Source organism: Mus caroli, unplaced genomic scaffold, assembly GCF_978045245.1.
Source record: "Mus caroli unplaced genomic scaffold, Mus_caroli_1 scaffold_9, whole genome shotgun sequence".
In the NCBI taxonomy this organism is placed as follows: domain Eukaryota; kingdom Metazoa; phylum Chordata; class Mammalia; order Rodentia; family Muridae; genus Mus; species Mus caroli.
The window spans coordinates 8,000,565-8,015,209 of record NW_028227264.1 but is presented as its reverse complement, the minus strand read 5'-3'; the positions used below and the strand labels follow the sequence as shown (position 1 = coordinate 8,015,209).

Sequence of the window (14,645 nt, the reverse complement as noted above, 5' to 3'; positions counted from 1 at the left end):
TTTTAATGGGGTTATTTGACTTTCTGGAGTCCACCTTCTTGAGTTCTTTATATATATTGGATATTAGTCCCTTATCTGATTTAGGATAGGTGAAGATCCTTTCCCAATCTGTTGGTGGTTTTTTTGTCTTATTGATGGTGTCTTTAGCCTTGCAGAAGCTTTGTAGTTTCATGAGGTCCCACTTGTCAATTCTCGATCTTACAGCACAAGCCATTACTGTTCTATTCAGGAATTTTTCCCCTGTGCCCATATCTTCAAGGCTTTTCCCCACTTTCTCCTCTATAAGTTTCAGTGTCTCTGGTTTTATGTGAAGTTCCTTGATCCACTTAGACTTGACCTTAGTACAAGGAGATAGGAATGGATAGATTCGCATTCTTCTACATGTTAACAACCAGTTGTGCCAGCACCATTTGTTGAAAATGCTGTCTTTCTTCCACTGGATGTTTTTAGCTCCCTTGTCGAAGATCAAGTGACCGTAGGTGTGTGGGTTCATTTCTGGGTCTTCAATTCTATTCCATTGGTCTATTTGTCTGTCACTATACCAGTACCATGCAGTTTTTATCACAATTGCTCTGTAGTAGAGCTTTAGGTCCGGCATGGTGATTCCACCAGAGGTTCTTTTATCCTTGAGAAGAGTTTTTGCTATCCTAGGTTTTTTGTTATTCCAGATGAATTTGCAGATTGCACTTTCTAATTCGTTGAAGAATTCATTTGGAATTTTGATGGGGATTGCATTGAATCTGTAGATTGCTTTTGGCAAGATAGCCATTTTTACAATGTTGATCCTGCCAATCCATGAGCATGGGAGATCTTTCCATCTTCTGAGATCTTCTATAATTTCTTTCTTCAGAGACTTGAAGTTTTTATTATACAGATCTTTCACTTCCTTAGAGTCACGCCAAGATATTTTATATTATTTGTGACTATTGAGAAGGGTGTTGTTTCCCTAATTTCTTTCTCAGCCTGTTTATTCTTTGTGTAGAGAAAGGCCATTGATTTGTTTGAGTTAATTTTATATCCAGCTACTTCACCGAAGCTGTTTATCAGGCTTAGGAGTTCTCTGGTGGAATTTTTAGGGTCACTTATATATACTATCATATCATCTGCAAAAAGTGATATTTTGACTTCATCTTTTCCAATTTGTATCCCTTTGATCTCCTTTTGTTGTCGAATTGCTCTGGCTAGGACTTCAAGTACAATGTTGAATAGGTATGGAGAAAGTGGACAGCCTTGTCTAGTCCCTGATTTTAGAGGGATTGCTTCAAGCTTCTCACCATTTACTTTGATGTTGGCTACTTGTTTGCTGTAGATTGCTTTTATCATGTTTAGGTATGGGCCTTGAATTCCTGATCTTTCCAAGACTTTTATCATGAATGGGTGTTGGATCTTGTCAAATGCTTTTTCCGCATCTAACGAGATGACCATGTGGTTTTTGTCTTTGAGTTTGTTTATATACTGGATTACGTTGATGGATTTCCGTATATTGAACCATCCCTGCATCCCCGGGATGAAACCTACTTGGTCAGGATGGATGATTGTTTTGATGTGTTCTTGGATTCGGTTAGCAAGAATTTTATTGAGGATTTTTGCATCAATATTCATAAGGGATATTGGTCTGAAGTTTTCTATCTTTGTTGGGTCTTTTTGTGGTTTAGGTATCAGAGTAATTGTGGCTTCATAGAATGAGTTGGGTAGAGTACCTTCTGTTTCTATTTCGTGGAATAGTTTGTGAAGAACTGGGATTAGATCTTCTTTGAAGGTCTGATAGAACTCTGCACTAAACCCATCTGGTCCTGGGCTTTTTTTGGTTGGGAGACTATTAATGACTGCTTCTATTTCTTTGGGGGATATAGGGCTGTTTAGATCATTAACCTGATCTTGATTCAACTTTGGTACCTGGTATCTGTCTAGGAACTTCTCCATTTCATCCAGGTTCTCCAGTTTTGTTGAGTATAGCCTTTGGTAGAAGGATCTGATGGTGTTTTGGATGTCTTCAGGATCTGTTGTTATGTCTCCTTTTTCATTTCTGATTTTGTTAATTAGGATGCTTTCCCTGTGCCCTCTAGTGAGTCTGGCTAAGGGTTTATCTATCTTGTTGATTTTCTCAAAGAACCAGCTCCTTGATTGGTTGATTCTTTGAATAGTTTTTCTTGTTTCCACTTGGTTGATTTCACCCCTGAGTTTGATTATTTCCTGCCGTCTACTCCTCTTGGGTGAATTTGCTTCCTTTTGTTCTAGTGCTTTTAGGTGTGTTGTCAAGCTGCTAATGTGTGCTCTTTCTAGTTTCCTTTTGGAGGCACTCAGAGCTATGAGTTTTCCTCTTAGAAATGCTTTCATTGCGTCCCATAAGTTTGGGTATGTTGTGGCTTCATTTTCATTGAACTCTAAAAAGTCCTTAATTTCTTTCTTTATTCCTTCCTTGACCAAGGTATCATTGAGAAGAGTGTTGTTCAGTTTCCACGTGAAGGTTGGCTTTCTATTATTTATTTTGTTATTGAAGATCAGCCTTAGTCCATGGTGATCTGATAGGATGCATGGGACAATTTCAATGTTTTTGTATCTGTTGAGTCCTGTTTTGTGCCCAATTACGTGGTCAATTTTGGAGAAGGTACCATGAGGTGCTGAGAAGAAGGTGTATCCTTTTGTTTTAGGGTAAAATGTTCTGTAGATATCTGCCAGATCCATTTGATCCATAACTTCTGTTAGTTTCACTGTGTCCCTGTTTAGTTTCTGTTTCCATGATCTGTCCATTGGTGAAAGTGGTGTGTTGAAGTCTCCCACTATTATTGTATGAGGTGCAATGTGTGCTTTGAGATTTACTAAAGTTTCTTTAATGAATGAGGCTGCCTTTGTATTTGGAGCATAGATATTCAGGATTGATAGTTCCTCTTGGAGGATTTTACCTTTGATGAGTATGAAGTGCCCCTCCCTGTCTTTTTTGATGACTTTGGGTTGGAAGTCAATCTTATCTGATATTAGAATGGCTACTCCAGCTTGTTTCTTCAGACCATTTGCTTGGAAAATTGTTTTCCAGCCTTTCATTCTGAGGTAGTGTCTATCTTTTTCTCTGAGATGAGTTTCTTGTAAGCAGCAAAATGTTGGGTCTTGTTTGTGTAGCCAGTTTGTTAGTCTATGTCTTTTTATCGGGGAGTTGAGTCCATTGATATTAAGAGATATTAAGGAAAAGTAATTGTTGTTTCCTGTTATTTTTGTTGTTAAAGTTGGCATTCTGTTCTTGTGGCTGTCTTCTTTTAGGTTTGTTGAGGGATTACCTTCTTGTTGTTTCTAGGGCGTGGTTCCTGTCCTTGTATTGGTTTTTTTCTGTTATTATCCTTTGAAGGGCTGGATTCGTGGAGAGATAATGTGTGAATTTGGCTTTGTCGTGGAATACTTTGGTTTCTCCATCTATGTTAATTGAGAGTTTGGCTGGGTATAGTAGCTTGGGCTGGAATTTGTGTTCTTTTAGTGTCTGTATAACATCTGTCCAGGATCTTCTAGCTTTCATAGTCTCTGGTGAAAAATCTGGTGTAATTCTGATAGGCTTGCCTTTATATGTTACTTGGCCTTTTTCTCTTACTGCTTTTAGTATTCTATCTTTATTTAGTGCATTTGTTGTTCTGATTATTATGTGTCGGGAGGTATTTCTTTTCTGGTCCAGCCTATTTGGAGTTCTGTAGGCTTCTTGTATGTTCATGGGCATCTCTTTCTTTAGATTTGGGAAGTTTTCTTCTATAATTTTGTTGAAGATGTTTGCTGGTCCTTTGAGTTGAAAATCTTCATTCTCATCCACTCCTATTATCCGTAGGTTTGGTCTTCTCATTGTGTCCTGTATTTCCTGGATGTTTTGAGTTAGGATCTTTTTGCATTTTCCATTTTCCTTGATTGTTGTGCCCATGTTCTCTATGGAATCTTCTGCACCTGAGATTCTCTCTTCCATCTCTTGTATTCTGTTGCTGATGCTTGCATCTATGGTTCCAGATTTCTTTCCTAGGGTTTCTATCTCCAGTGTTGCCTCATTTTGGGTTTTCTTTATTGTGTCTACTTCCCTTTTTAGGTCTAGTATGGTTTTGTTCATTTCCATAATCTGATTGGATGTGTTTTCCTGTTTCTCTTTAAGGACTTCTACCAGTTTGGTTGTGTTTTCCTGTTTTTCTTTAAGGACTTGTAACTCTTTAGCCATGTTCTCCTGTAGTTCTTTAAAGTCCTTCTTGATGTCCTCTACCATCATCATGAGATATGCTTTTAAATCCAGGTCTAGTTTTTCAGGTGTGTTGGGGTGCCCTGGACTGGGCGAAGTGGGAGTGCTGGGTCCTGATGATGGTGAGTCGTCTTGGTTTCTGTTAGTAAGATTCTTACCTTTACCTCTCGCCATCTGGTAATCTCTGGAGTTGTTATAGTTGTCTCTGTTCAGAGGTTGTTCTTCTGGGGATTCTGAGTATCCTCTGTCAGCAGACCTGTACAGACTAAGTTCGGCGGAGTCCCGGAGCCAAGATGGTGCTCCCTGCAGGGCAGGTCACTGTTCTCCGGCTGGGAGGGTGTCGGATGTCTGCGGCCCCAAAAGGGTGCTGCCTCAGCGGTTCTGTGGCTCCCGCCTGTCCCAGAAGCTGTCTGCCTCTGTGGTCCTCACTCTGACCTGTACAGACTAAGTTCGTTGGAGTCCCGGAGCCAAGATGGCGCTCCCTGCAGGGCAGGTCACTGTCCTCCGACTGGGAGGGTGCCGGATGTCTGCGGCCCCTAAAGGGTGCTGCCTCAGCAGCTCTGTGGCTCCCGCCTGTCCCAGAAGCCGTCTGCCCCCGTGGTCCCCACTCTGACCTGTAGAGACTAAGCTCGGAGGAGTCCCGGAGCCAAGATGGCGTTCCCTGCAGGGCAGGTCACTGTCCTCCGACTGGGAGGGTGCCGGATGTCTGCGGCCCCAAAAGGGTGCTGCCTCAGCGGCTCTGTGGCTCCCGCCTGTCCCAGAAGCTGTCTGCCTCTGTGGTCCTCACTCTAACCTGTAGACTAAGTTCGGCGGAGTCCTGGAGCCAAGATGGCACTCTCTGCAGGGCAGGTCTCTGTCCTCCGGCTGGGAGGGTGCCGGAAGTCTGCGGCCCCAAAAGGGTGCTGCCTCAGCGGCTCTGTGGCTCCTGCCTGTCCCAGAAGCCGTCTGCCCCCGTGGTCCCCACTCTGACCTGTAGAGACTAAGCTTGGCGGAGTCCCGGAGCCAAGATGGCGCTCTCTGCAGGGCAGGTCTCTGTCGAGAGCTATCTTATTCAAACACCACAACAAACATTCAGTTCTTCCCTAAGCAGGCTTTATACCTGTTGAGAAATTTCACTTTTCCCTGCTTGGTATCTCAGTCTATTTGTAGAGCAAGGGGTTCTGAACTAAGCATGCCCATTACTAGGTTTAAAACACAAAGATTTTTCTTATTCTCATACAAAGAATGCTGTTGGTCACTTGACTGGCATGTGTTTTATAGAAGGACTAAAATAATTTTGGGCACTGAAGGCCAAGGGTTTCATCTCAGCAGTAAGGTGGTCTGTCCTGTAATGCCATGTTCTGATAGACTGATAGTGATTTTTGCACAAGTCTATTCATAGCATCTTGTGGATTCCTAAACCTGTATTTACAGAGAGAGAGAGAGAGAGAGAGAGAGAGAGAGATCTCATTTCCTTCCTTGTACACTCTTGCAGCTGAATAATGTGTTTGTCAGCTGTCTGTCTCATAAACAACCTATGCTTCTTGCTTTGCTGTGACTTGTTTCCACAGTCCAGGGACATGGGGGTCTCATGATGTGTTAAATTCTTCCATTTGGACTCCCCTAGACTGGATGAGGTAGGATATTGCATTTGTCAAAGGGCAAACACATAATCTGATTACAAAATCTTATGACAAAGGACACAACAAAGCTTTCTTCTTTTCTTAAACATACAGGGCTTTCTGTGCTGTGACACTATCACAGTTGTTAAAATTCAAGTTACAAGACCATTCTAGAATAAATTATTTCATAATTGCTGTATTTACCTAACACCATATTTTTGTTTAAAAATATGGTTAAATTTTCTAATATATATATATTATAAACATATTTGTTTGTTTGCTTGCTTGCTTGTTTTTAATACAGATTTTCAGGGTTTCTCTGTGTATCCTTGGTTGTCCTGGAACTCACTCTGTAGAACAGGCTGGCCCAGAACTCAGATATCCTCCTGCCTCTGCTGGGATTAAAATTGTATGCCTTTACTGTCCAGACTGGAGATAGTTTTAATCACATTATCCTGGACTGAAGGCATATAAGCTTTGCTAATACTTATTATTATTATTATTATTAATTTTGTTGTTGTAAAGCCCTGGCTGTCCTGACATTTGCTATGTATAACAGGTTGTACTTGAACTCACTGAGGTCCATCCACCTACTTCTGCTTTCTGAGTGCTAGGACTAAAGACATACATCACCATAGCTGACAACACTAAATGTTATTAATGAAATCCTGGCCTTTTGATAGATCCAAAAATTTGCTTTATTTTAATTGCACCATTTTGCTTGTTAATAAGATCCAGTGATTTTTGTAAACTTGCCTCCCACTGACTGTTTATTTTAAATTACTTGTTTATATCCCTGTACATTTCTCAATTGGCCGGTCACATCAAAAGCTCTTTAGTGAAATTCACAGTAGTGAATTTAAGTATTTAAAACCATTCAAAGTACTAAGCATATATCACAAAACAAGTCATATGGAGATATTCTCATGAAACTTAAGTTCTTGAGAAAATAAAAAAAAATAAGCAAAAATATCAGATATAGGTATTGGGATTAAAGTGGTGAGCATGACCGAGGTGTGAGCACGAGATCATGATTTATGCTAATTAGAAGGGGCTTTTCAGACAACATGAAATGAATATGGAAATATGGTTGACAAGATGATCTGCTAGAAGAATGTCTGTTCATATGTTGGAAACAGGCTAGGGCAGAAAATGGGTGTTTTGGGGGTATTCTAAGAGAAGAGAGGTGGCCATGCTGGTAAGGAAGAGACAGAGACAGAGAAGATAAAGCCTGGGTGTAGCTTGGGAGTCCAGGTGAGGTTTGATTTTCATTCTAAGCACGTTCAACAGCAATTGGAGCTTCCTGTAAAGGGGCAGTGCAGTGTGATTCACACCTTAACAGAGCACTAGGTGTGAAGTGAACTGCTGAGAACAAGAAGGGAGGTAAGGAGTCAAATCACGAGGCGCCTTGCTGAAGGGGACGCTCTTGGTGGCCTGTCCAGACTCTTTCTCTCTGGTGCTCTGATGTAGCTCCTCCTCAACAGGTAAAACAGGAATGAGTGTCATCTATTAATTTCAGCTATTACCTCTCCACTTCCACTTCAGGAACAGACTGACAAGCATTCCCTTGCCGGGCCGTGAGGCTGAGCCTGTGGAGTGAGGTTCCCCATCACGTCCTGTGGGACCAGGCTACAACTAGTCAGTAGCAGCAAAAAGCTTCCTGCTTGGTTAGCATTTGTCTCCTATTTCCTCTGCGTCTCTGCTCCTCTGGCTCTTTATCAGTTCCTTGAACAAGAATCTTTATCTTGGACTTTTCTTTTAGGGAACATGACCTAAGACATGGTTTTGGATAGAAGAGACTGAAGCAGAGCTAAGAGACTGGATTAAGAATGCCTTGGGCAATAGGGATGAATCTGGTGTACGAGAAAACCACAGAAAGTTGGTGCAGGGAGGCAGGTACTTCTAGTAGAAGGTAACTGAAAGCAACACGCTTGCAAACTACAGAAGGAAAAGGCATTTATGCCAATATGCTGCCTTAGAAGTCTAACAGGGATAAGCCAGGGAGGCAGATGAGGCTCCTAGTCTTTTACTCCAATGGACTTTTCAGCCTGAACATACAGATATAGGACTAAAAAATCGTTAGATTCAAATAGTATGTGAGGGCACATGGCTAAAGGGATCACCTGGGGTAGGAGTGTAAATGAACAGGGAATTTTCCATGATGGGCTCTGAGCATAGCAACATTCACCGGATGAGCAGAGATGTAAAATAAAGCCAATGAACCAACTAGTCGGACTTTTAATAAGGAGAGGGCTGGAGAGTACTGTGTCTTGAGAGGCAGGAATACGAAGGGCTTTAGTGGGGAATGTGATCCTGAATGTGGCAAGCTGCTGGTTAAAATGCAGACCATGGGTTATGACAACAGGGTGTGATTAGTAACTCTAATAAGAAAAAACTTTGACGAGAGACGATTTTGAGATGGTGGGTATATGTGTGCCCAAACCCATGAAGCTTAAACATTAAATGTGTGCAGACTTTTAACATACCAATAAAACTCAAAAATACTTGACTAAAAAAATACATAAATAAAGGAGAGAATGGAAGATTAAGAAGCAAATCTGTTGGCCTACCAGATGAAATAGTAACTTAGGTGGGTCAGAATCCAAGAACTCTTTTCTTTTAATTGACACATTAGAATCGGCAAGGGGGTGATGGGATCTATTGACCTTGAGCGGGGGGGGGGGGGGGGGGGGTTGTCCTCAACACTTAAGACTTGCATCAGGGAGACTGACAGACTGTGTCAACGAGGGAAGATTTATAGAGGTCTCAGTCAGCAGTTGGATTAATCATTAACTTTCCTTCTGTGTTCGTTCTTATTGAAATCTAAAATGAGGACTTCAGCTGATAAGGTGGCAGTAGATCGCCTGGCTTGGAGACTCTGCAGACCTTCTTATCTGAGTGTCTGTGCTTTGACTTGGAATCCAGATGAACCAGCTGACCTTCATTCTCTAATGGACTCAGCTCTCCTATGTGGTTAAAATACGGCACAGACGTTATTAATCATCCTATAAAATAGGGAAACAATCCTTCATTTCACAAGAGGTCTTCAATTGTGGAGTCCTACCTCATGTAATTTCTGACTTTGTTGGCATTCATAGTGTCGGATGTTGGCTATATCTGAATACTTTCTGTTCCACCAAGGTCTCCTCCCAGACCCAGTTATACTTATATACTTATATATTGTTTGGCAATACCACCCTCCTCTGCGCCTGGTTCCCCGCCCAACAAATCCTCTTTACAGTTCGCAGGCCTGTGGCTAACTAACACTGTGGAACTGAACATCTGTTGATTGTTTCTGGACAGGGAATTACGGCGAGAGTGGAATGGACGCTTTCAAAGAGTTGGCTGCCCAGGAAGGACTCTGCATCGCACACTCGGACAAAATCTACAGCAATGCTGGCGAGAAGAGCTTTGATCGGCTTCTGCGCAAGCTCCGGGAGCGGCTTCCCAAGGCCAGGGTTGTGGTCTGCTTCTGCGAGGGCATGACAGTGCGGGGGTTACTGAGTGCCATGCGCCGCCTGGGCGTCGTGGGAGAGTTCTCACTCATTGGAAGGTAATTTTTCAATCTCTCTCTCTTTCTTTCTCATCCCCCCCCCTCTCTCTCTCTCTCTCTCTCTCTCTCTTCTTTCTCCTGCCCTCTTCCTCTTCTCCCAAGTAGTTGGCAAGGATGAATTCTTTCTACTAATTTGTTTTCTTAACTGAAGGTGAGAAGCACGTGCAACACAGAGCTGACTAGTGTCTCTCTTCAGCCAGTCAGAGCTGCGGTCCTGTCCTGAATAGAAAGTCACTAGAAGCAGCATGGTTGATAACAAGTTGATTAGACTATTTTAGAAAGAGACACGAAGTTGTTTGCCAGGATGTCTCCTCATCTTGGCAAATTGTCCTTTGCTTTGATTTTCTACTGCTCCTGAATAAATGATACCCAGCACAGAGCCCTGGCATTGGTGAGTAGAAGGCAGATGCAGGAAGAGAATGTCTGTAAGATCTTAAATTTCAGGAGCTGTCTAAATGGACATGAAATTACACAGAGTTTATGGTGATACAATCTCTTGTCAAACTGTGTGTGTGTGTCTGCACATGCGCATACTAGGTGTGGAGGCAGAGGGGTATTTGTAGAGGGATTTTGCAGAGGGGTATTTTATGGTGTTCTAGTGTGACTTTTGTAGGTGTCTTAGGACGAGTTCAAGCTGTCTTTTCTCTTCCTGGAGGATATGGACTTCTATGGGTACCCGATCCCAAGATCATTTATTAATTTTTTCCATAGAGTGTTTGACCCAACAGACTCCATGCTTACTTAGTTATCTTCTTAATATTGCTGGAAGGAAATGCTGTTCTCCCTACTGATTCTACCTCAGGAAGCTGCACCTGTCCTCAGCACCCCAACACTCCTCCAGATATTGGTGCCCCCTTTTTCTCCCATACCAGATGGCTTATAATCATGTGGCTCCTATAGAATGACCTCAACTGCTGGCCCCTTCTCTTGGAATCTGGGGAACAGCAGAAGCAGCAGCAGCAACAGTGTTGCTGTCATGTCCCCAGGGGACTCTCTTTTGCTGCTCCATGGCTGTGGTAATGATTTTAAAGGCCACCCTCACCACCAATTGGAATGAGTCACCTGGGACACTAGAGTGAGTTTTGAGAAGCAGGTAGGATAGAAATACAAACCAACAAGTGAAGAGACACTGAGGCAGTCTCCAAGAACCGGAGGCATGGTGGCCATGTCACACTGTGACAGGACCTGGGAATTGTTGGGTTTGGGTAAAATGAGCACACATGCGCTCAGGACCACCTTGGCTTCTTCTGTGTCATGGAGGTGTGTGACACCACTTAAAACACTCATGAAAAAGCAGGTCCTTAAAGGAGATGCATTCGCAGAAGATTGCTGTTTCTTTTAGGAGGGAAAAGGTGCAAACACCATTGTTGAAGTGTTACTCAAAATGCTGGTCTTAATATATGCACCAGGGCAGATGGCACTCAGTCACTTTCCAATTACTTCTATAAAATACCTTTAAAAAGGGAGAGAGAGAGTGAGAGAGTGTTTACCTTTAACAGTTTGATGTCTATCATCTTAAAAGCAATGGCGCTCTATTTATTCTAATATTTTGTAGGTGGTCTATTCTAGTTTAAGAGATCTTGACTAGACATGGCAGGTGTGAGCCTCGGGCTATGCAGACTACCTGGTTATGAAGCATGATGGTCTAAAATAGTGCCATAGCTGCAGTGTAAATCCATCCTGTCATCATTAGTTAAAAGCTCAAAAGGCTGATGTAATGACACCTTAAACCTTCCTGGCTTGTCTTGTCTGCTAATAAGGGAACTGAGCATATACAAGCATGTCTGAGAGTCTCATGTGCACTCATGAAGAGGCCAGCCACTCGTCCTTGTACCTCGTTCATTTCTCTTGTCTGTCTGGCCATAATCCACTGGGTTCTCCTGCTACATGCTTAGGAATGACTGTGGAAGCGAGCACACACATTCCTGAGAACACTGTTCCCTGTACTGGTGGCTACAGCGATGGAGACATCCCTTCCTTGCCATGCCACACTTTGCCAAAGTGAAGGAAAGTATCTCTTCCTTTCTGGGCTGCGGTCCATGTAGGTCTATCAAGCTGGTGTTGGCTTTTATTTCTGTCTCTTAGAAAGTTTTGAAGAAAACAATATTTTATAGTTTTTTTTTCCATAATGCTCCTTTAAGACCCAGCCATGAGTCTGCAGGGAACTGACAAAGGGATATGACTGACTATGTGACTGCATTCTTTCAGTGGATGAGTTCTGCCCTGAGTGTTGCCTGTAGACACCGAGCAAGCTCAGCTCTCTACTCTAGCATCTGTGTCCAGATGGAATTCATGACTTCTAGTTGCTCCAACAATGCTGAAAGTCACACCCTCTTCTCAGAAGCCATTCTTTACAGGGTTTATTTACTTCCTTCTGGCATGGAATACTTCTAGTTGCTGCCAGGTTCACAAGAGGGTGTTGTATATAGGTGGCAATGAGCCTCTTTTTGTATAGGGAAAGACAAATAAGTCTGAGGGTAGATTACAGCAGGAGATACTTCATGATATATAACTACAATTTCCTGGATGAAGATCTACACTCCCTGTCCATGGATGTTGTTTCCCTTCACACTTCACATCATTTCATGAATATTTGTCAGCAAGCCATTTTCAGGTTTTTATGAATTCTGCTGTCATCTGTCCCTCAGCCCAGTATAACACCTAATTGCCTCTCTACTCATAGCCAGCTGTCCTTAATGTAGAAGGAAGGACAATCTGAAAAGTTTAAGTCAGGTGATGCCAGTCTTTACATCTCAGGAGCAATCCCTTAAAATGCATCCTAGTTTCTTTCATAGCAAAGTCCATGAAAAATTCTCCAGTCTTATAATTGAGATCAAGTTTTTAGGAAGATGTTCATACTAAGATTTAAGTCTTTGTAAGCCGAAAATCTCCAAGTCTGGACTTGATTAAACACATTGTCTTAGTTACTGTTTTATGCCTCTGAAGAGATACCATCACTAAAGCAGCTTATAAAAGAAAGCACTTAGCTGAAGGTGTCAGCTCTAGAGAGTGGATGGTCATCGTGCTAGGGAGCATGGCAGTAGACAGGTTGATGTGGCATTGGAACACTAGCTGAGAGCTTACACCTGATACACAAGCACTAAGCAGAGAGGGGAGAGAGAGACAGAGAGAGAGAGACAGAGAGAGAGAGACAGAGAGAGAGAGACAGAGAGAGAGACAGAGAGACAGAGGGAGAGAGAGATAGAAAGAGCGAGAGAGACAGAGACAGAGAAAGACAGAAACAGAAAGCAGAAAGACAGAGAGACAGAGAGAGATACAGACAGAGATAGAGAGACAGATACATATATACAGAGAGAGACAAAAATACAGAGACAGAGAGATACAGAGAGACAGAGACAGACTGAAAGAGAGGCAGAGAGAGAGAGAGAGACAGACAGAGAAATAGAGAGACAGAGATAGATAGATAGATAGATAGAGAGAGAGATGGATTTTTGAAGCCTCAAAGTCCACCCACACTGAAATGTCTTTTTTCAAAAGGCCACACCTCCTTCAAAAGGCCACATCTTCTAATCCTTTTCCAAACAGTTCCACCAACTGGGAACCAAGCATCCAAATATATTAACCTATGGGAGCCATTCTCATTCAGACCGTCATATACACCTTGGTCCATAGCTTAATGGCCATGTCCTGTGGAATGTTGATTTCACAGTTGATACCATGGAGCTAACTGATAGCTACATCTGTGATATCGTGAGAAGATTATTACACATATGTGGCAATGTTGGGAAAAGATCAAAATTCTAAATTCAGATAATAATTCCTTTATTTTTCCTTCTGTTAAAAATAATTTTTCACATTATATTTTTCCTTGCTCTACTCCTCCAAATTCACCCTATCTCCCTCCCCAAATTGATCAACTCTCTCTCTCTCTCTCTCTCTCTCTCTCTCTCTCTCTCTCTCTCTCTTTTCTCAAACAAGCTTCTAAGGCATAATAATACAATAAAATATAATAAGACACAACAAAAAGTAACATGTCAGAATAGGACAAAACAAACAAACGAGCTAAGAGAAGGCACAGGGATCGGAGAGCCACTCATTTGCACACTCAGAAATTCCATAAAAGCACTAAACAAGAAGCCATGATATACATGCAAAGGACCTGGTGCAGACCCATGCAGGCCCTGTGCATGCTGCCTTAGTCTTTGTGAGTCCCTATGAGTTTTTATCATGTTGATTTCGAGAGCCTTGTTTGCTCGGTGTCTGCCATCCCTTCTGGTTCTTACACTATTTCTACTTCCTCATCCACAGGGTTCCCTGAGTCCTGAGGGGAGGGATTTGATGAGGACATCCCATTTAGGGCTGAGGATTTCAAGGTCTCTCAGCTGCTTCATATTGCTGTGAAGCTCTGTATTCATTCTCATCTGCTGCTGCAGGAAGAACATCATTAGGAGTCATGTCCAAAGATGGCTGAACAAGGCACTCATCTATGAATACATCAGAATGGCATTAGGAGTCATTTTATTTCTACCCTTTTCCTTCTTTTTAGAACAGTAGTGTTTGATTTTTACCCTAGGTTCCCAAGTTATGTAGTCTAAGGTTCTTAGTCATGCAAGCAGTGTTGGGTATGGATTCCATCTTGTGGAGTAGTCCATAAGTCAAATCAGATATTGGTTGGTTACTTCTACAAGCCTTGTGACACCATTGCCCTAGTATATCTTGTAGGCAGGACACCATTGTAGATCAGAGGGTTTGTGGCTGGGTTGGCATTTATGCTTCTCCTTTGGTAGCACTTTCCTCTACCATAGACACTGGATCATAGGGAAAATAGCTCTCTGTAGGAACCAGCTTGGCTTCTTTACTCACGAAATAGTGTAGGTCTTCTCTTTAGCAATGGGACTTAGCTGTCAGTTTGTGGAGAGCAACCTATAAGCTTGGCAACAGCCTGGATTTTTGGGGGATTCCCATGACACCCCACTGACCAACCACTCAGTTAGATGTAACCCAATCCTAGTACTGGAAGCTTCTTTTGGTTTAAGATACAGTTTTTATTGAATATATAATAGTTCCAGCTTAGAAAGTTAAAAACATAAATAAAAGTCAAACTATCATACATTTGGGAACTGTCCACATGGAATAGTAAACTATTGTCAAAAAAATAAAACAAAAAGAATTTCTTAAAATTAATAAAATATTCTATAACAAAAGAATGTCAGATAATGGAAAAACATAACAAAAGTAACCACTGGCTCATAGGACTGGCTCGGACATAAAATGTTCATGTGACCTTGGTTACTCAGTTCAACCAGAGACCATTTATTTTTTCCTGCAAGAA

General features: G+C 42.1%; 1 protein-coding gene across 4 annotated transcripts in view; it reads left to right on the top strand.

Moving 5' to 3' along the window:
- Nucleotides 1-14,645, top strand: part of Grm1 (glutamate metabotropic receptor 1) — a 410,258-nt gene that overhangs the window by 136,649 nt on the left and 258,964 nt on the right. For all 4 annotated transcript variants that reach the window (XM_021174013.2, XM_029482994.2, XM_021174014.2 and 1 more), the window contains one exon: nt 9,103-9,352. In XM_021174013.2, coding sequence (XP_021029672.1) covers nt 9,103-9,352 — 250 coding nt within the window. The remainder of the gene's footprint in view (nt 1-9,102; nt 9,353-14,645) is intronic.